The 23,085-nt window shown below is 44.5% G+C and overlaps 1 protein-coding gene across 1 annotated transcript in view; it reads left to right on the top strand.

Annotated features, from left to right (window-relative positions):
• Positions 1–23,085, top strand: part of NME8 (NME/NM23 family member 8) — a 245,123-nt gene that overhangs the window by 112,240 nt on the left and 109,798 nt on the right. Inside the window, exon 7 of the mRNA XM_070728254.1 lies at positions 7,988–8,064. Coding sequence (XP_070584355.1) covers positions 7,988–8,064 — 77 coding nt within the window. The remainder of the gene's footprint in view (positions 1–7,987; positions 8,065–23,085) is intronic.

Below are 23,085 nucleotides of genomic sequence, written 5' to 3'. Positions count from 1 at the left end.
GAAACCGGTTTTCGCGCGGTTGAGGTGTTTGATTCTGGAAACGAAGAGGACGAGGAGTGGAGAAAGATTCCTCAGGCAAAGGTGCTCTGCAGGCTTCGGCGATATGGCCGCGTCGGTTGCAGCGGCGGCAAATGGCGTCCCGGAAGGGGCAGCGTTGGCGCGGATGGTTTCCTTGGCAGCCGGCGCAGGGGGCGACGGGGCGAGGGTATCTGGGTTGTCTCGGTTGGTCCTGTTGCAGCAGGAAACAGCTGTCCTTGTTGAGGGCTGGTGGGCTGAGGTCGTCTGGGGCCTCAGCGCGGGAAAACATGGAGTCGATCTTGGTGATGACTTCTCGCTTGTCGTGCTCCTTCAGCTCTTTGGCAGCAGCGTCGGCGACCTCTGCGGTTTGTGCCAGCTTGATTACTGCCTGGAGAGACGGCTCGTCTTCGGTGAGGAGTTTGTTCCGCACCATGGCATTTCTCATGCCGAAAATTAAGGCATCAGTGAGGCGAGCTTCCGGGCTATCAAACTTGCATTTTGAAAGCACCGTTCGAAGACGCGTCGCGAACTGATTAATGGATTCGGATTCGAGCTGGGCCATTCTTGAAAACTGGTGCCGGAAAACGACGGCTGGTTTCGTAGGCTTGAAATGGCTCGCGAGCTTGGTTTGCAGGATGTCCCAAGCGACGGATTTGGCTGGGAGCGGATCGGTGAGAGTCTAGGCGAGATCGAATATTTCTGGGCCGCAGTAGTTCAGGAAGATTGCCCGCTTTCGTTCGGCGTCAGCGTCCCTTATTCCCGCGGCTTCGAGGAAGATCTCGAACTTGGCTATGTAGGCGTCCCAGGAAGATTTCTCCGGATCGAAGAACTCAGGAGCCCGGCCGATTTGAAGGTTGTCCATCTTGCACGCGTGGTTCTTCCGTCCGTCGTCGCCAGTGAAAAGTCCAGAGACTAGGCTAGGTAAAGATGGTTCCTTTATTCAGCTCTTATAGGTAAGTGACAATCAGCGGAATACCGTCTGCCCAACCTGGGGAGAAACCACTCTTTTTATACATTTGCTGCTCCCGCCAAAAGAGAGCAGCCCGCGTCTGAGCCAATCAGACGCGACTTCCTGTTTCCCGCTTAGACAGCGTTTCCACACGGAACCAACTATTTACAAGGATACAACAGGAATGCATATAATTCATGCACTATCCAAAAATTAGTACATAACTACTGGCACAAAGTCAATGAAATGGAAACTGATGGTAGACAAATTATCACCGTCATAAATCTCCTGGATCCCTAAAGTAACAAATTTTGTAAGAAGCTTTGAAAGCCTTCCTGTCTCTTGTGCAACAGGAGAATGATTTGAAAAAAGAGCTGCTCAAAGAATTAAGGATATAGAAACACAAAATGACATGGCTATCCTTAGTATAAGGTGACCAGATGTCCCACTTTCGGTGGGACAGTCCCACTTTTTAGCAATTTGACCCGCGTCCTGCAGCATTTTTAAAAAGTCCTGATTTTTTGAAAGAAGGCACCAACTGGAAATTGCTGGACCTCCGCATCGGCGGATTTTGGGCAGCGCAGAAGCTGAGCTTCCTTTTTTGTAGCTTCCAAATTTTTCCCTGGCAGATTCTATTTGCTGGTGCCAGGAAAAAACTTGGAAGTGATGAAGAAGGGTTGCAGCGCACAGAGTAGGGTGCATGGCCAAAGCATTGGACTCGTACAATGTCACTGCCAGACTGGCCCGCTTGCGTCCCGAGGAGTTGCCGAGCTGACCAAGAGTTTTGTCCTTCTCATCCAGGAAAAGAAGCTGTAGCTGCCTCCCTGGCAGGGTCCAGGGAGTGGCAGAAGCACCCTGGAGGCAGCTGACCCACTGGGATACCCTGCTTGCTACCGCCCTCCGGAGCTGCCCTTTTTGCCTGCATCTCCTCCATTAGAGCAGTGCCCAGATAGGTGTCGGTGTCCAGTGTGTCCAATGTGCCATCTGGTGTCCCGTCTCTGCTTGTGCCACTCCCATGGCCTCCAACATGGCCGGCCAAACCCCTGCTGACCTCTGCATGAACGTGGTGCTGGGCGCCTTGCTGGAAAAATGGTTCCCAGCCAAGAACAGAGCGCACCTGTCAGGATCAAAGTCATTATGTGAAGTTAGAGGTTTTGGCCTCACACAGTTAGCAGCAATAGGGAAATGGGAGGGATGAGCAAGAGAGAGATTGCAGAAGAGGGACTGCCTGTCAGGGCCAAACCTCTAACTTCATATAATGTAAAGGCTGTACAGGGGATGCCTTGTGGGAGAAACAGGAGCTGGTGGGCACTTTGGAGAAGTACAACCAGGCCTTTGCACTTGCTGCCTTAGTCCTGGCAGCGCTCGACTCAGAAGCGACTGCCTTTGAGGTCAGATCTCTCCTTCCCGCCCCCGCCCTGCCGCCTCCTGGGAAATGCTGTGCTGAGACAGGGGATTCTCAAGGGCAAAGGGGAGGGTGTGAGATGTGTGTGTAGGGGGGTCAGTCCATCATACCCCTCCCCGCCTCCTCCACTCTGTGTCTCAACAGGAGAGAGTCTACACTCAGGATGCTATTCTCGAGCAAAGTTCCTCCATGCCTCCCAGGGGATTACACTTTCAGTAGTGCAGCCTACTGTTAAAGCATGGCATCTGGGGAGGGAGGGAAAGAGAGAGAAAGGGAGGAAGAGAGAAAGAAAGAGAGTGAGAGGGATGGAAGAAATAGAGAAAGAGGGAGGAAGGAAGAGAGAGAAAGAGAGAGGAAGAAAGGAAGAGAGAAAGAAAGAGAGAAAGGGAGGGAGGGAGGGAGAGAGAGAGAAAGGGAGGGAGGAAGAGAGAAAAAGAGAGAGGGGGAGGGAAGGAGGGAGAGAGAGAGAAAGAGAGGGAGAGAGGAAGGGGGAGAGAGAGAAAGAGAGAGAAAAAGGAGGAAGGAAGGAAGAGAGAGAAAAAAGGAAAGAGAGAGGGAGGGAGGAAGAGAAAGAGAGAGAAAAAAGAGAAAGGAATGAAAGAAGAGAGAAAGAAAGAGGGAGGGAGAGAGAAATAGAGAGAAAGGGAGGGAGGGAGAGAGAGAGAAAAAAAGAAAGATTTTTTTTTTTGCTCCATATAGACCACATTTTTAATCAAGACACCCTCACCCCACTCCTGGTCAATGGTGTCCCTCTTTACCAGTGTTAAAATCTGGTCACTTTACCTTAGTAAGATGGCTAACTTGAAGTGGCTGAGCAAATACAAATGTACTTTTCAAACAGACAGTAATTTGAAGTTAGAACTGCTAAAAATATCTTAGGGAGATATTTACATGAGCTAGATTTGAACAACTCAACACAATGGTCAGATATGGGTGATTCCATTCTATATCCTATCTCTGCATACGTGGAGCAGCAGAAGTAGAAGACCTATTTGATTGTTGCCTGTATAAGTGGGTGAGAGACAGGTACCAAAATGATTCAGCTGAGAACTGCATATGTGGGACTGATTGGGGTAGATTGCAGGGGTGACAACAATATATAATTTTATCACATTTTAACTTTATCTTAAATCATTGTATTCTATTCCAATATCATTTTGGACAGTATTTTATTCCAATTTTATTTTAAATTGTATTTTATCTAATTCCATTTTAAATTACTTTCATCAAATTGTAGTAATAAATTATTTCTGAAACTTTGCACTTTGATATGGCCCAAGAGCTAATCAATAAAGTAAATGCTAAATATTGTCTCCCCCAAAGAAGTTAATTTCCAATGTTTTAGAGAATTAGGAAGAAGACAAGTTACTTTGGAAAGTATTATACTTATTTTTTACTTACATGTATGTATACAGGCCCATCATTATATCTTTAGAGCAGACAATATTCAGTAAAATACTGCAAAGTAATAATAAAAATAAAAAAGAGCCTCCGTGGTACAGTGGTTAGAGTGCAATACTGCAAGCTACTTCTGCTGATCACCACCTGCCAGCAGTTTGGCAGATCGAATCTCAGGAGCTTCAAGGTTACTTAGCCTTCCATCCTTCCAAGGTTGGTAAAATGAGGTACCCAGATTGTTGGGGGCAATATGCTTACTCTCTGTAAACCACTTAGAGAGGGCTGTAAAGCACCGTGAAGTGGTACATAAGTCTAAATGCTATAATGCCGCCCCGAGTCTACGGAGAGGGGCAGCATACAAATCTAATAAATAATAATAATAATAATAATAATAATAATAATAATAATAATAAATAATGCTATAAAAAAGAAATTAAAGGCAGGAGAAAGGGAAATTTGTGTAAAATCAGTTTATATAGTAATTTCTAAAAGCTCTCCAAACCTTTCTATCCTTGCAAAGCCTCTTTACTTATAACATATCCATGCATTTATACATTACTTTTTGTACTTTATTCTTCATATGTGGCATGCTTTCCCATAAACAAAATTTATTAATTTGTTAATAGTAAGGGCTTTTAAATAACATTTGTTAATTAAAAAAAGGTACTACGAAACTCCTGATTTCAAACCTAATCCAGACTTTCTTGATTTTCTTCATCATCCATTCAGTCTTCCTTCATACATTTGTTCTATGATGTTATTTATTGTGAATGTAACTGGAGCAATCAATACTGAAGAAAGTTAGCACCCACCCCTCTTAGAAGAATGAAATATTTTAGGAAATATTAAAAAGGAAGAATGTTATATTTTCCCTAAAAGAGAAACATGTTGCTAAAGAGAGAAACTCAGAGCCTCAGCTCTCTGCCTCAAGTCGAAATTAATGACCAGCTTTTAGAAATGCAGATCTGGTAAGCCATTCAAGATGGGATTAAAATCCTAAAGAAGCCAGCATCTAGGATTAATTACATTTGTTAAACAAGATTAAAAAACCCAACTCATTGCAAGTGAGACAAGCTAATTAAAATTAAATAACAAAATACACAAAACAAATTACAAAACACTGTAGAACAAACTGCATAAAAATCCACATGCTGGAATGCTGCTCATCAAACCAGGTGGTCAGCTACCCAGAATCACACGTGCTTGGTGGTTCTGCTTCACCATTAAATCATCTTTCCAATCAGCCTTCATGTTTCCAGTGTCTTTCTCCCCACTTGGAACAGAATCCAGATGGACATTTCTTCTAACAGTACAAGATCCCCAAGCATTGGTGGGCTCCAAATTTTTTAACAACTAATTCTCTGTTCTAATGACTTGCTGAGAGGGGACATGGCTGGGTGGATCATGTGACTGAGTGGGTGTGGCCAACTCTACATCCCTTGTGTGGATGGTACCTGTACGGGACAGGCAAAGTTGGGAAGAGAATCCAGAGGTCTCTGGTGGGGGGTTGGGAGAAAGAAAGATCCAACCTGTTTGTGTGTGTGTGCATGTGTGTGCGTGTGCGTTTGTGTGAGCATGCACGTGTGCACTAGTGCATTTGTATTTCTGTGTAAGAGAGAGAGTGAGGGGGAGGGAGACTTTGTCAAGCTAGACTGGGAAAGCTGGCTGCAAAAGGAAGAGAAGCTGGGTAAGCTGCACCCAGATATTTCTGGTCCTCTGAGCCCAGAAGCAGCAGCCTGCCATCTCTGATAGCCCCCTTCTTCACACAAAATAATCCAACAGCAGAGATGGGGAGGGAGAAGGGGGCAGCAACAGCTGCTAGCATTGAGAGCAAAGGTCACACAGAAGTGGGAGCACACAGAAATGCCATCCTCTTCTCTCTTTCCATCTCCATTGCTGGGCTATCCCATGCTAAGAAGTGGGCTAGGAGAGAGAGGAAGTGTGTGAGATTGCTACTTCTGGGATGAGAGGACCTAGGACACGTCTGGGTCCAGCTCACTCAGCTTCTCTTTCTCTCACAACCAGCTTTTGGGGTCCTTTTCAGGCTGTTTTGAGGCCATTTGTGAACTGAAAAACAGCCTGACCCCCCCCCCCCCCCAAGTTGCCTGGAAATGGCCTGCAAATAGCCTGGCTTTGGGGTCATTTGGGGGGCATATTCAAGCCATTTTTGAAGTTAGGGTTAGGCCTGTTTTCAGGCTGATTTTGGCTGGAAAAATGGCCTGGGAAATGGCCTGAAAATGCCCCCAAACCCAAGCAAAAAAGGCCCCTAAAACAGGTGGATCGAGGCCATTTTGCTGGTTCTTTGAACTGCACAGAATCGAAACCACCAGTCTGGGAGAAACGGTCCAAGCTGGCAGCTGCCCACCTCTGACCGCAGGATTTTGGTGTGGAAACCATGATTCTTGATATAAGTTATCAGTTACATACATGTTTATGGTACAAGCAGTAGGTTAGGATATGGATCAAAAAGCAACTTTTTCATATAGAGTAAGCTAGTGTTTTTCAACCGGGGGTCTGTGGAACCCAAGGGTTCTGCAAAGGCCAGCCAGGGGTTCCACGACTTAATGAGAAAAAAACAACAACTAGGAGCAGCAGCAGCCCTTGCTGCCCCCTCTGCCTTACTCCGCTTTTGCCGCCTCCTCCTCCTCCCAGAACATTGTTTCTCCCCGCCCGACAGCTGCCAAGCTGTCGGGTGGAGAGAAACCCCCGTGGGTCAGAGCCCCTTGCACCTTGGCTGCAATGGCTCTCCGGACCACACCCAACCCTGCCGATCCTCCATTTGCTCTTTCTTTTTGGCGGGGGCGCAACCCAGGAAACAAGAGGTGCAGGGAACCCCCACCCACCATCCCTGGGGTGAAGGGACCAGAGTGATATCTGCACTCCCCCCCCTTTACACACCGCTACTGGCTGCATGAGGTAAAGAGGTAAAGGGGGGAAGGAGAGGGGGAGGGAATGGGAGAGAGAAAGGGAGAAAGAGAAAGAAATGAGAAAAGGGTGGAGAGAAAGAATAAGGGAGAGAAAATAGAGGCAAATGAGAGAGAAGGGGGAGAGGGAGAGGTACACAGAAATGAGAGAGACCTGAAGGGAGAGAATGAGAGAGGGGGAAAAGAGAGAGAGAGAAGCGGAGAGAAAGAAAGAAAAGGGAAATAGAGGGAGGGAAAAAGTGGAGAGGAAGGAAGGAAGGAGGGAAGGAAGGAAGGAAGAAAGTTTTATTTTTCTCTCAACATACATTCAAACAATAAAGTGTACCATCTAATTTTCCATGAATAAAATGCGGTATTTTGTTAGTAACTAATATCAATCATCAAAAAAGTTTTTTTTTCTAATGTTGTCATCCAGTTATATACATTATCTTTTAATTAAATTCCCTCCTTAATGTTCAAGGCTCACTTTGAAGGGACATAAACAGTATCGGTACATGGTACAGGTTCCGCCAGAAATCTGATGACACCAAAGGGTTCCCCTGAAGAAAAAAGGTTGAAAAACATTGGAGTCAGCACTTCAGTTGTACATATACACTTCATGACACGTAACAGAAATGGATACAGGTCACTTAGCATCTATTTAAATTTACAAAAGACCTGCCCAGACCTATTTACAGTTCTGATGCCCTCCCCCCCACCCCCTTGCATACATGTGATTTCATTGGGGATGTTTGGCAACCAGTTTGCATTTACATCCATTTGCAACATATTGCAGTTATATGACCATTGTTTTTGCTTCACAACAGCAACATTTGTTTAATGACTGCCGTAAAATATTCATAAAATTAGGTGCAGTCATGTGCAACTCACTTAACCACCACAACTTACAATTATAGTCCCAGGTTCAACTACAGTGCCAAAGAATTTAAATTATTTTATTTCCATAACACACCCCTAAACTCAGAAACTTGAAAAATAACTACAAACAAATTGGTCTCAGATACAAATAGTTCAATGATATTCTTTTTAGAATAGCAAATAAGCATTAAGCGCTTGTATTATTTGTTCTTTTAGAATGGTTATACACAGTGAAGGGCTACCAAATTTTTTACTACCACACTGTGGGCATGGCTTATGCAGGATGCCTTGTATTTTCTTTTAACATCTTTCAGTGCAAATTGGGAGCTTTGGGGTGGAGATCCATTTTGGCTACCCCACTGTCCCCCCCCCATCCGGGCAGCAGTCCATACCTGGTTATACAGCTTCCTAAATTAATTATTGTTTTTCTTTTAGAGGAGGAAAAATGTGTGGTTGTCATTATAAAACCTGATGCTGTTGCAGAAGGAAAAGTTGAAGAAATAAAGCAATTGGTGAGCATAAAAACACACACACAATTCAATTTCAATTTTAAATGAGAATAGAAGGAATTTGCTAAGCTGAATCCATAAAATTCATGAGTCCTGTGAGCTGAGAGGACACATTGTTATGACAGTTTAGTGTGAGCCATGCCAACTTGCCAAGGCTAATTAAGAGCCCAAGTAAACTGTCCTACATGGCAGATTGTTCTTCTTAGACTCTAACATCTGGATTGTTTTTATATTTTCTGTGATGCTACCATTCATATGGTTTCAGAATTGGCATTCTTCACTTGAAAGACTATGGTATCATGTAGGTGGGAGTTCCTCATCTATGGTGCTACTGGTGCACTCCCAGAGACCTGCGCAGGCACACATGTGTTTGGCAGGCACACACAAGCATCCTCGCATGAGATTTGGCATCACAGATTTGGCGCATGCACAAAAGCCAAATCTCATGCGTGAGAGATTTCACCAATTTTGGGTGATTTCTTTGCTTCCGCGCATGCATGGAATTAAAAAAACACCCAAAATTGGTGAAATCTCCCATATGTGAGTGTCCTCGCGTAAGATTTAGCTTTCTGCTCATGTGCAGAAGCCAAATCTCACAAGGGGGCATGCACCCATGTTTTTACATCTTTGTTTTTACTACCACTCTATAGAGTGGCCTGTACCAGCTGCAACCCATTATTGGTGTCATGTTCGGGAAAGAGTTCCTAAATGCTATATTCAAAGCTGTAACCTCTCTAGAGCATGAGGCCTGGGTAGATTAGTATGGAGGATAGACCCAAGCAGCAGATCCCCCCTTTCCATATTTCTGAAATAATCCAATGGAATGGCAAAGCCAATACAATTGGTTCCAGCTATATCGCAGGAGTTATCAGAACATGGCTGTACAGTACACAGTCATGAACTGCTTCCAGAACTCTGGCTCCAGATTTTGCCTCAAAGTTTAGTCCTGATGCCTTTTTCAATTATAAACATATCCACAAGGCAGTGGAAGTTTGCAATCAGAGCTTCCCTTCTCCTAGAAGATGTTTTTGCTGCTTTATCTACCGTTGGGACACAGGGCCCTCTTCCACCTTCATATGGTTTAGAAGCTGCTATTATACAGAATGCAGCAGCCAGATTGCTCAAATAAGCACCTTATTATGCACCTATTAGTTTTGAAATTCCTGCATTGTTTACTTATTAATTATTGAACCAAGTTGAGGTTTTTCTAATGGGATTCAAAGTATTAACCAATATGTTGCCAGATAAATCTAACAGACCTGTAGATTACTAAGATCATTGGAAAAATCATTATTATGATTTACTGCCAGATGTGACAGCTGCTTTTGGGTAATGCTCTTCTCTCTGACATTCAAGTGATTACAGCCTCAATGATTTTTGGCAGCTCTTAAAGTACAGTATTGTTTAAAATAATGTTTGTTATTCAAAGATATTGAATAAATAAGGTAATTAATAAGTAATATATAAGGGATATAACAGAATGTGGCTGAACTTGTTTCGCTGTGACAAACTTTGATCTGATTAATATTTAGCTGAAAGACTGTCCAGAAATTGTGAACTGTAGACTAGAGAAAACATTAACATGAAGAACAAAATGATAAATCACTTTCAATTTAGTGGTTAAAAACACGTAAATCAAAAGAAATTTTATCTTTTTCCTTAAGTGTTTGTGAAAGTCTGCATAACAACACACACACATACACACACATACACACCACTTATGTAAAATAAGGTTTTAGGGTTAAAATTATATGATGGATTAAATAAGTATAAAGATAAAATAAGTATAAGATAAGTATAAAATATTCAGCATACATAGTATACCATAAAGGCTTATTGAGTGCTGGAAAGACCAATCTGGTCTACAAAAAATACCAAAGAAAGAGTACAAAAAAGACCTGGCAAGCACAGTATTACATGATCAATGCATTAAAAGTAATAGTAATCAAAGCAAATAATGATATAGTAATGGCTAAGAGCAGGAAAATTGAAGTAAGTGACAGAGATTTCTGGATACATATTAAGCCTTAAGAACAAATGAATATAAAGGCAGAATGGAAAAACAGCAACAATGCAAATGCCACCTATGCAAACAAGCTGAAGAAGCAATGGACCACCTAGTTATCTACTGCAAGAAAATCGCACAGTGATTAAAAACAATGACATGACAAAGTAGTAAATGATGCACTAGAAGATATGCCAGAAATAGCAATAACAATTGCACTTAGATTATATCATAAGAAGGAAGGGAGGAAAGGAAGAATTATAGAACATTCCAATATAGGCTAAGGACAAACCTCACACTTAACCCCACTCAACACTGAATATTTTAAAATTGGACAATTTAAATGATCTGCTAAAACTTTACATTTTTAAACTAGACCATTTTGAACTATAGAATTTTAAATACTTAAACTAGACATTTTTAACTGTTTAAAATTTTAACTAGATTCTCCCCTCCTAAATTTGGAATTTAAAATGAACTTGTTCTGTCCTGGTGCTGGCCCCAGTACTTAGATGTACACAACTTGTCTAATTCATAACAGGATTTAATATATACAAAAGTTCCAATATAGTAAGAACCTTTAAGCGAGAGGTTAAAGACTACAAATGATTCGAGTCTTTTCAGCAAGAGAAGCAAACTAGCAACATTTTATCGTTTGGTTAAAATCCCAGAACAAAGATAACACTGTAACAGTTACCAGTTGTAGCCAGGGATTTTAGATGAAGTACTCAAAACCATTAGCAAAGCTAAGAAAGTAACTTTTTAAATCCAATCTGAAATGCAAGAGACAAGACAAAATGATTCCACAATGAAAGTCATTGTACGTCTGCAACAAGGTGGTGCATGCCTCACCCTTAAATAGGGTGAGGGCGTGACCCAATGTCCCAACAGCCTATGAGTGACCATTCTCCCAGCCAACCAGGCATCTCTCTTCCTTGACCCTCACATTCTGGCATCCAGAAGAGGTTCCATCTCTGCTCTGTCTCTGATTTGCTGAGCCATGGACCTTCTGTATCATTCCCTGATTCAGAAGAGGTTCCATCTCTGCTCTGTCTCTGATTTGCTGAGCCATGGACCTTCTGTATCATTCCCTGATTCACTGAGCCCTGAATGTGCTGTATCATCCGCTGATTTGCTGAGCCCTGAACATGGTATGTCCTTCCCTGATTCGCTGGGCCCTGGATATGCTGTGTCATTCCTGACAGGAAGTGCTGAAGGCCCTGGCTGTTGTTCCGCCCCTAACCCTGACCCCTCATCACTGTCCCTGTCCCTGTCAGATGCTAGAAATACAGGATGCTTGCTTTTCCCTTCCACCATCTCTGCATCTTCGGACTCAGAGTCCATAACTAATGGACTCTGCGCAGTACGTGAGTGAACTGTCACACTATCCCTCACCGCAGGGCCCTTTCCCTGGGACTGACGATCAGGATGCGGTTTCCAAGGGAACTGTTCATGAAAGGTCCATACTAGAACTGGAACATCAAAAGTGTCTGCATCCTGCCATGTAAACTCCTCTGATTCATGCCCCACACATTCCACCAAATACTTAAAATTGGCCTTTCAAACAATGGGAGTCCAGGATATTGGCAATCTCAGGCTACAGTTTTGCATCCTAGATGTTGGGTGCAGCTGACTGTCATGCACAGAATAGAGGAACAAGAAGGACAGGCTGGAACAAGAAGACAACGATGAAAAACAGGGTGAATTCAAAGCATGCGGGGCAATGTCAACTGGTAGGATAGGGGATTGATGACAGCCTCTATCAGAAAGGGACCTAGGAACTAGTGATCCAACTTCCAAGCTGGTCAGTCAGTGGGTAGGTATTTCATTGAGAGCCAGACACAATCACCTACATCCAATGGTGGTGCATCTAAATAATAAATAAATAAATAAAATCTCGCCGGGATCGGTCCCCGAATCATTTGTAGTCTGCCTTGATCCATTCTAATTGCTGCTTGACAACTTGATGCACAGACTGGAGCTCTAATAGAAACTCTTCAGACATAGGAACTGGGGAATCTAGAAGTGTGAGGGGGAAGAGTTGGGGATGATAACCTAGGTTGGCATAAAACGGAGTGGTCTGAGTGGAGGTGTGTTGGGAATTATTGAATGCAAATTCTGAGATGGGTAAATACTCAACCCAATTGTTCTGTTGTTCATGTCAGAGTTAATTTTGAATTTGCTTTGGAAACATGGAGGAGACCAGTCACTGGACAGTTCTCCTAATAAGGATACTATAGCAGGAGTTCTTCCTTCAGAAGACTTTTACTTCTTATTATTATCAAAAACTATTAACTCTATACTATATTACAGAACATCTAACCAAACTACTACACTAGACTTCATCACAGACCATCCAACCAACCACTAGACCACTACTAATCACAATAAACCAACCACAAAACCAAACCACAAGACCACACCTATGCAAAGGTGCATTACAATATATACAAGTATTGACCAATCAGGTTGTAGAACAGATTGTATCATTCTGCTGATGCACCATGACTCAGCATTCCTTCTATTTTATAGTAATTACAGCATTTCCACTGTACTTGGACTATTACCTTAGGTTTTATATCCTGACACCCCTTCTAATATTCCAGCACAGTGATACATAGTTCATCCATAATTCTACTGTGTTTTACATTATACATGGCTTTGTTAATCCATCTGCAATATTAAACTCTGATTCTATATAACACAGTTTGATGTCTCCGTTTTGGATTAATTGCTTTACATTCTGGTACTTTAGAACTACATACTTCATTCCGGCTTTTAAATTTTCTGCTTCAGCCAAGTACATACAGGTTTGAGAATCTTCAAATACAGTGATAAGTTTTATCACGTTCTCACCAAGATCTTTTAACAATTGTTCTATCCACAATAATTTACAACATGCTTCAGATAATGCTGCAAATTCTGATTCTGCTGTTGACAAACTTATGGAAGTCTGCTTTCTGGTTTTCCATACAATGGGCACATTTGCATATTTTATTACATAACCTTTGCATGATTTTCTGTCTTCCAAACTCACAAATGAATTGTCCACCATATGATTTAGTTCATTCACTTGCTTTGGTGAAATATTAAAACCATATTCAGTAGTACTTTTTAAATATCTCAATACCCTTTTAATTCCTTGCCAATCTCTAATTGTAGGTTTTGTAATTCTCCTACTCAACACTCCAGCAGCATATGATATATCAGGCCCAGTATAATTTGCAATGTGTAAAAGACTACTTATAATGGACCTATACAGATCTGGGTATTAAAACATTTCATTATTGTCTTACTTGTGAAAGTCAACATTCATTGGAGTTTTTACAGCTTTAGCATCTCTTAAATTTACTTTCTCTATAAACTCCAAGATCTTTTTCTTTTGACTTAATAAAATATCTTTTCCTTTTATATTTATTCCATCTATGCCAAGATAGTGGTGTAGCCTTTAACCATGGATGACTTACTCAAGTCATCAAACACGGTTTGGATTACGCTGTCTTCCTGCACATACACATTTGTCATCAACATATACAATAATCATGACCTGTTTATCTCCTAATCCTTAGTATACACACAAGCATCTGCTGTACTTTTTTTGAAGCCCATCTTTAACAATTTTACATTCAAATATGTGTTCCAGTTTCTATCAGATTGCTTCAACCCATACAGTGCTTTCTTTAATTTATAAACCTTTCTGGTGTCATCCAGCTCAAAACCTAATGCTGGTTTCAAGTACATCTCTTCAGATAATGTACACCACTTCAGATAATGTAGCATTTAAATATGCACACTCAAAATCCAAATGTCTAATCTTAAACCCCTTGTTCAGTGCTAATGCCCCATCATTTAAAACCAAACAATACATACATACCAAACATAAAATATAAAAGCCTGGGAAAAGTGTCTCTAAGTTGTGCGCCTGCATGCTTGTGCACCCTAAAACACCCCCACGCACCCTTTTCCAAGGGCGAGCAAGGAGCCGCGGCCACCCCGCCCCCCAGCAACTCCACCCTCGCACCCCTGGCTTCTTGCCGCTGCCCGCCCGCCCGATCTGCCTCTCTTTCTCCTCCTCCACTTCCAACCTTGGGACGTGGCTCCTCCCGAAGTGGGAACGCCCACCCCGCCCCTCTCGCAGTCCCTTCACCAAGAGCACTTTCGTCCCGGGCTGTCAGTGAGGGGGCTGCAGGAGAGGCGGGGCAGGCGTTCTCACAGCGGAGGCCGGTGAAGGTTTTTCTTATTTTGAATGTTCTGGGTGGGCTGGCAGGGGGATGGGGAGCACACGTGCCGACGTGCCCGACATTGAAAATAATAATAATTTAATAATGATAATTTATTAGATTTGTATGCCACCCCTCTCCGAAGACTTGGGGTGTCTCACAACAGTAATAAAAACAGCATAACAATGGAACAAATCTAATAATAAAATATATAAAAACCTCAACAATTAAAAACCATACAGCACATACACATCAAACATGAAATATAATAAGCCTGGGCAATGTTCCCTCTAATTTTTTTTCAGTGTGGGTGGAAAAGTATAGTGTCTGAGTGGCAGTCCCCTTGGGACTGGGCGGCATATATATATATATATATATATATATATATATATATATATATATATATATATATATATTTGTTTTCGTAAATTTTCACGGGTATATGTATGTAGATTGTTCTGAGTTCGGGTTTTGCCCTGTGTAATGTTTTGCATGTCTATGCGACGTTTCGGCGAAATCACATTCACCATCATCAGGCTGGAGTTCCAATCTTTGTGTTTTTGCAAATGAATATTAGCAACTGACATTTCTTCTTAGCATGTAGTGTGGGGGTGGAGATACATTCAAAGCAAATCTCCACCCCCACACTACATGCTAAGAAGAAATGTCAGTTGCTAATATTCATTTGCAAAAACACAAAGATTGGAACTCCAGCCTGATGATGGTGAATGTGATTTCGCCGAAACGTCGCATAGACATGCAAAACATTACACAGGGCAAAACCCGAACTCAGAACAATCTACATATATATATATATATATATATATACACACACACACACACACACACACATACATACACACACACACGCACACATAAATAAGAAAAAAAATCCCTTCTTTTTTATTAAAAGAAATTAATTTTTAAAAAACCAAAATCCATTACTATTAAAGCTAAATCAACCAGCAAAACCAAAAACATAACTATTAATAAAAACAGGTGAGGGCTGGGTTTTTTTCTCTGTTATTATTTAAGTGCTTTTACTATATGCTTTAAATCAAGAGTCACTTCTCTCTCTGTTTCTCTCTCTTTCCTGTCATTCTCTGCCTCAATCATTTTCTCATTTTTTCTCCCCTTTTTCCTATCATTTCTCTCTATCTCTTCCTTCCACTCTTCTCTCTCTCTTGCTTTCTCTGTCTCTCTCTCTCTTGCTTTCTTCCTCTCTCTCACTCTCTTCCTTCCTCTCTCATCTCTCTTTCTCTTTCTCTCTCTCTCTTTCTCTCTCCCCTCTTGCTCTCTCTCTTTTTCTCACTTTCTCTCTCTTGTTTTCTTTCTCCCTCTCTTTGTCTTTCTTGTTCTCTCTCTCTTGCTATATCTTTCTCTCCCCCCTTGATCTCTCTCTCTCTTTCTCACTTTCTCTTTATCTTGCTGTCTGTTGCTCTCACTCTCATTCTCTCTCCATTCTTCTCACAGTGGAGGCTGGCAAAGGTGATTTTCAATGTCAGGCGTGCACTCCCCATCCCCCTGCCAGCCTGCCCGGATCATTCAAAATAAGAAAAGCCTTCGCCGGCGGGATAGGGAGCGCGCGCAACCACCCATGCACCCACGACATTGAATATCACCTTCGCCAGCCTCCGCTGTGAGAACGTCTGCTCCGCCTCTCCTGCAACCCCCTTGCTGAGAGCCCGGGACGAAAGTGCTCTCGGCAAAGGGACTGTGAGACGGGCAGGGCGTGCATTCCTGGTGTGGGAGGAGCCGCGCCCCAAGGCAGGAGGTGGCGGAGGAGCAGCGGGGGCGGATTGGGCGGGCAGGGGGCAGTGCCGAAAGGCCGACCGGGCTGGAGGCACCGAGGGGAGGCAGGGGCGCCCGCAGCTCCCTTCCCTTCTACTGCCGGCGCCTCCCTGCCCCCCCTCTGCGGGCTGGCAGGGGGATGGGGAGCACGCGCCCGTGAAAAAGGGTGTGCGGGGGGTATTTTGGGGCACGCACGTGTGCACGCGCGCAGCTTACGGGGGACACTGAGCCTGGGGGAGATGTCTTAGTTCCCCCATGCCTGGCGATATAGGTGGGTCTTAAGTAACTTGTGAAAGACAAGGAGGGTGGTTGATTCCAGAGGGCCGGGGCCGCCACATAGAAGGCTCTTCCCCTGGGGCTCGCCAAATGACATTGTTTGGTCGACGGGACCCTGAGAAGGCCAACTCTGTGGGACTTTCTCGGCCGCTGGGATTCGTGCGGAAGAAAGCGGTTCCGGAGGTATTCTGGTCCAATGCCATGTAGGGCTTTAAAGGTCATTATCAGCACTTTGAATTGTGACCAGAAACTGAACAGCAACCAATGAAGACTGCAGAGTGTTGGTGTGACATGGGCATATCTGGGAAATCCCATGATTGCTCTCACAGCTGCATTCTGCACGATCTGAAGTTTCCGAACACTTTTCAAAGGTAGCCCCATGTAGAGCGCATTGCAGTAATCGAACCTTGAGGTGATGAGGGCATGAGCGACTGTGAGCAATGACTCCCTGTCCAAATAGGGCTGCTACTGGTGCACCACGCGGACCTGGGCAAACACCCTCCTCGCCACAGCCGAAAGATGGTGTTCCAATGTTAGCTGTGGATTGAGGAGGACACCCAAGTTGCAAACCCTCTCTGAGGGGGTGAATAATTCCCCCCCAGAGTAATGGACAGACAGATGGAATTGTCCTTGGGAGGCAAGACCCACAGCCACTCCATCTTGTCTGGGTTGAGTTTGAGCTTGTTGACACCCATCCAGACCCCAACAGCCTCCGGGCACCAGCACATCACTTCCACTGCTTTGTTGACTGGACATGGGGTGGCGATGTATAACTGGGTATCAATGGCATACTGATGATACCTCACCCCATGCCCTTGGATGATTCCACCCAGTGGATTCATGTAGATATTAAATAGCAGGGGGGAGAGGACAGACCCCTGAGGCACCCCACAAGGGAGAGACCTAGAGGTCGACCTCTGACCCCCCACTAACACTGATTGCGACGGACCGGAGAGGTAGGAGGAGAACCACTACAGAACTGTTCCTCCCACTCCCAACCCCTCCAGCCGGCGCAGAAGGATACCATGGTTGATGGTATCAAAAGCTGCTGAGAGGTCAAGAAGCACCAGGACAGAGGACAAGCCCCTGTCCCGGACCCGCCAGAGATCATCCATCAACGTGACCAAAGCAGTTTCCTTGCTGTAGCCGGGCCTGAATCCAGACTGCTGAGGGCCTAGATAATCGGCTTCTTCTAAGGACCGCTGGACTTGGAGCGCCACCACCTTCTCAACAACCTTCCCCATAAACAGAAGTTTGGAGACTGGATGATAGTTATTAAGTATGGCTGGGTCCAGGGAAGGCTTCTTGAGGAGGGGGCGCACAAGTGCCTCCTTATAAGGAGCAGGAAAGGACTCCCTCCCCAAGGAGGCATTGACAATCTCCTGGACTCAGCTCCGTGCCACCTCTCGGCTGGCTGAAACCCACCAAGGGGGACATGGATCCAGTAAACAGGTGGCGGAACTCACAGCTCCAATGACCTTGTCCACTTCATCAGGTGTCACCAAGTCAAACTCCTCCCAGACAGATGGACAAAGAAGTTTAGCCCCAGTCACCTCGGCTGACTTGTTGTCAGCCGATACTGCTATACAATTGGAATTGAGGTCCGCCCTGATCCAAGTGACTTTATCAGCGAAAAATGAGTTAAATTCCTCAGCACTGCCCTGCAAGGGCTCCCCAACTGCCCCCTGATGTATAAGGGAGCGGGTCACCCTAAACAGAGCGGCCGGGCGGGATTCCGCTGATGCAATCAAGGCGGCATGGTATGTGCATTTTTCTGCCTTGAGCGCCACTTTGTAAGTCTTTATAAAAGCTCTTACAAGTGTTCGATTGGATTCGGACTTACTCTTTCTCCATCTCTAGATGTCTCTTCTGGCATTTCAACTCCCGGAGCTCCTCGTTGAACCATGGAGCTCTATGGGGTCTAGTGCCACAGAGAGGTCACAATGGCGCAATTCAGTCAAGAGCCTCTGCTGCAGCCTTGTTCCAGGCCTCAGCAAGAGACTCCGCCGAGCTGTGGATGAGTAAATCTGGTAAAACCCCAAGCGCCCTCTGAAAGCCCTCTGGGTCCATCAGGCGTCTGGGGCGGAACCTCCTAATTGGTTTTTCCTCCCTACAGGGGAGGATTGGAGCCAGGAAATCAAGCCACAGTAGGAAATGGTCTGACCATGACAAAGGCAATGATTCTAAGCCCCTTAGTCTTAGACCATTACTCAATTGCTCCGAGAGGAATACCATGTCGGGTGTGTGTCCCCCCTTGTGAGTTAGACCCTGAAATACTTGAGTCAGGTCCATGGTTGTCATGGTGGCCATGAACTCCTGTGCTAGTCCAGAGGAACTGCCGAGTGATGGCAGATTGAAGTCCCCCAGGACAATAAGTCTGGGGAACTCCACCGCCAACCCAGCCACCACCTTGAGCAGCACAGGCATGGCTCTTGACATGCAGCTCAGAGGCAGGTACATCGGTAACAAGACCACCTGAACCCCTAAATCCAACTTCACAAGGAGGGACTCACAACCCGCAATCTCAGGAGCAACGAGTCTACACAGGCCAAGATTCTTCTTGGCTACAATAGCCACTCCTCCCCCCCGTTCCCTGGGGTCAAGGCTGATGCCATACCTGAAACCCGGCTGGGCATATTTCTGAGAGAGGAACGCCTCCCTCCGGGCCCAGCCAGGTTTCAGTCACACATTCCAGATTGGCCTCCTCATCCAGGATCAAATCCCGGATGAGGAGAGCTTTGTTTACTACCAATCTAGCATTGAGCAGCAGCAGTTGGAGCCCAGGGCCCGGATTACACTCATCACCAGGGCCCTGGGTAGAGCTCATGGAACCGGAACAAGGGATCGCTTTTAAGCAGTGTTCTCTTTTTCCTCCAGAATGGCTAGCCCTGTGACTCTTGCCATATCTACCTCTCCCCAGCAGGACCGGAATATTCTGGCCCTCTGTCACCCCAGAGATAGATACCCCCATCCCTCCTATCTCTCCACCACCAGGTAGGCTATATTCTACATTCATACTATCCCCATTGTTCCCATACATACCATCCCACCCACCCCACTCATTCATATCATAAAAATTACACCACCCACCCCAATAATCCATCATTTAAAACCCCCATAAATTAGCTAAAAGTTAAATTCTGAAAACATTAATAGCAACCCTTAATAATTAATACTAACAATATCAAAAAATTACTTTAAAAATATTCTAAAAATTGATATGAAATTAATATTAAGTATAGTATTAATTATTAAAATATTAAATATTTAATGTTGAGAATACAGGGAATAGTCCAGTTCGTTAATTAATCAATCACGTAGTACCTATGTTTTAAAAAAGGTCAATTCTAGAATTGTTTAATATTCAGTGGGGAATGTCTGGGTCCTGGTTATATTAGTTCTGTTTCCCAGGTTCTTTTTTGTGTCAGTTGCTGCCACCAGTCGGCACTCCCGATCTTTCTTTCTATCTTAGTTGTTTCAGTTGCTGTCTTCCACTGACTCCCCTGGCCGCCTTCTAGTGTATTGTTGTTCAATGGCATTTCCAACTTTCGAGTCCCTTCGCGGTGTCACACAGTTTGTATATGGACTCCATGAGGTTTTATCAGAGTCCACCAGGCTTATTTTATCAGTGTTTTTATTTCTCGGTCTCCCCTTCTCCTCTCAGTCTCCTCCCTCATGGTAATAATCAGTCTAAATAGGCCCTCCACCTGGCAGACCTTCCCATGTCGAGCGCTCCCACCAAAAGGCTTCTCGGCATCTTGGGTCCATTCGGGGGGGACAGGACTGTTGCGACGTAGATCTCTCTCTCTTGTAGACTCGGGGGGGCCAAGACTGCTGTGGCACAGATCTCCCTCTTGCCTCTTTCTCACCTCTCTGTCGCCTCTCTGTCACCTCTCTTGCCTCTCAATTCGGAGCCAATCCTTCATTCTCGGTTTCTCGGTTCTCTCATCAATTCACGGGTGCCATTTCCGCATCTCCGCATCTCAGCTGATTAGATCCCCAGCATGTCCACAGCCAGAACTGGTCTCACTGCCATGAAAAACTGCCGAAATGGCACAGATCTCTCTCTCTCACCCCTCTCTCTCACCCCTCTCACCTCACAAATCAAATTTCAGCTGGGTCCTTCACTACTCAGTTTCTTAGTCCCTTTCTCCTTCATCAGCAGCACTAGCCCGTGGATGCCAATTCCGCAGTTCCGCGACCCAGATGATCAGATCTCAATGTGCCCACCGCCAAAAAACAGGTCTTACCGCCGTGGAGAGAGCCGGGACGGGGGTCTTCAGAGGCAGGAACAATTCACCACACTGAACAACCAGAATAAGATTGAAAACGCAAAGGAAAAATGTCCTGTATTCACGATGTTCTACCGTAGTCCTGCGGAGCTGCAACTTCCACCCACCTCCCTGCAACCCCACTTGAACCAAAAACACCCACCCCAGAGTTTCCATTAGTTTCTATCCCAGTCAGAACTCCAACAGACTCCCAGCCAGTTTTACGAGCTGTGCAAAATGTACCACCTCTACCAGAACCATCTGAAACAACTGGTCACTCTATCACAGTACAGGAGACACCAAATAAGGAAAAGACTATGGACAATGCCAGCAGTCCTGTACCTCCATTAGAAGAGCCAGATCCACAGAGATCGTCACGACTGTGTGGACCTCCAGCCTTCCTAAAAGATTATGTTTGTACATGACAAGTGGGAAGGGGTGTTACATCTTCAGATGTAATGCCCAGATTGGTTGCTCCAGGAGGCGGGCAGATTTCCTACAATCTGATTGGTTGAGGTTGTTGATAGTGTATATAAAAGGAGTGGTTTTGAGCTAGCTGAGCATTCTATATATATGGTTTTACTTGCTTGTCATTTGTGCATTGCTATTACTAGATGCTAACAAACCAAATTTGTTTTATACTTCATGCCTGCATAACTGTGGAAGGGCAGGAGAACCCCTCAAAACCTGCCTTGGCAAATGGTTGAAGCTGTGATAACTGGCTTTCCGGTTCCAGTGGCAGTAAGAGAGGAGCAGAGGATGATCACTGCTGCGGACAATGGTAGTTTACCATCTGTTTTGAGAACAGGCAGAGTCTGCTGCCGATGATTTCAACACTATTGGAGTGTGTGTGTATTGACTGTGCTTTTGGGAACTACCTCTGTGGTTTTTGCACTGCAATTGAGGTGTTTTGGGCACGAAATGCTGGAGCTTAGCTCCAGAGAAAAATGATCTGAGACTGGCTGCCCCTCTGAGCTGCCTCATCTTGCCAGGGCTTTGTTTTTTGAATTTGTGAACCTGTGCTCACCAGTGGGTGAGAGTAGCTGGTGATCCTCCAAGCTGTTCGAGCTGGTCCATCCTGCTTGAGTTTCAGTCTTTGACTTGTGGTCACCAACAAGTGAGAGTGGCTGGTGACTTTCCTTTCCTTTCCTCCCCTTTCCTCTCCCTTCCTTCTGAGTTGCTCTGTCCTGCCGGAGCTTCAGTTTCTGACTTGCGGTCGCCAGCGGGTGAGAGCAACTGGCGACACTTGTAAGGGCTTGTAGGAGCTGACAATGAGGCAAGGTTGAGCCTCTTGCCAGGAAGATGCTGGAATTTGGGAGGCCAGAGGTGAGAACTGTTGGCGGGCCCAAGTGAACTTAATGGATTGACAGAGGGACGAGCCACCCTGCCAGAATTCCAATGCTAACACCAACCCCAGCTTCTGAACATAGTTGGGGAAACAGCTCACAAGAGTGAGAGTGAGAGCCGCAAGGGAGTCAAGAGAAACCAACATTGTCAAGTCGTGATCTGAAGGAGTGGACCTCCTGGGACTTCTTGGGAGAGGTGGAAGTGTTGAAGGAGAGTGAGAATGAGCTGACGCCCCCGAAGAAGAAAAAATTACCAGTATTGTGAGCCATTAGCAAGAACCAGCATTGGTGAAAAAGCTGTAAATTGTGGACCTGCGCCTGCCAGCAAGTGAGAGTCGATGACAAGGACAAGGTCTTTTAACAACATGTCAGCGCTTTCCGTTTGGTTACTTTTGAATGTAACTGTGAAACCCATCATCACTGGACTAGGGGAAGAAGCAAGGAGGGACTCACAAACTAGGATATGCTCATGATAGCATTTGCTTGAACTATCCTTCTCTCACAAATGGACCTCATTAATAAGACTGTTGTTTTGTCACCACACTTAACACTTTATTGTGCTTCGGTTGTAGGAGAAAGAACAATCCCTAGTAGGACTGGGCTAGACTGGACAGTATATCCTCTTTTCATCAGAACTAGTTCTTTAGTTAATTTAATCTAATTTAATATTGTAATTTTATTAAGGACAATTCTTGATTATTAAGTGGGGAGAGGTGAATGTGGGTGAGAATGGAGAGAGGTTGTGTGTGCATGGTTTGAAGGGAATGCATGGTTTATTTTAATGTAGGGTATATTTTAATGTTTGAGGGAAGATAGGTTTTAGTGAATATATATTTTATTATTGTAATTTTAACTAATCTTAATTATATTAAGCAGTGTTCCCTCTAATTTTTTGGGGGGTGAGCGGAAAAGTATAGTGTCTGAGCGGCAGTCCCTTCGGGACTGGGCGGCACAGAAATAATAAACAAACAAACAAACAAACAAACAAATAAATAAAAAACCCACCCTGTTTTGCCTCAGAGAATTTCAAAATAAAATACTGTACTATAACAGTGAGCTCATAATAGGGCAACTCTATCAATATCAAAATGCCACTTAAATAGTTGAGCTAGTTT

The sequence above is a fragment of the Erythrolamprus reginae genome, chromosome Z (assembly GCF_031021105.1).
Source record: "Erythrolamprus reginae isolate rEryReg1 chromosome Z, rEryReg1.hap1, whole genome shotgun sequence".
Taxonomy (NCBI): Eukaryota; Metazoa; Chordata; class Lepidosauria; order Squamata; family Dipsadidae; genus Erythrolamprus; species Erythrolamprus reginae.
Note: the sequence above shows the minus strand (reverse complement) of the source record. Positions and strands in the feature narration are given on the sequence as shown.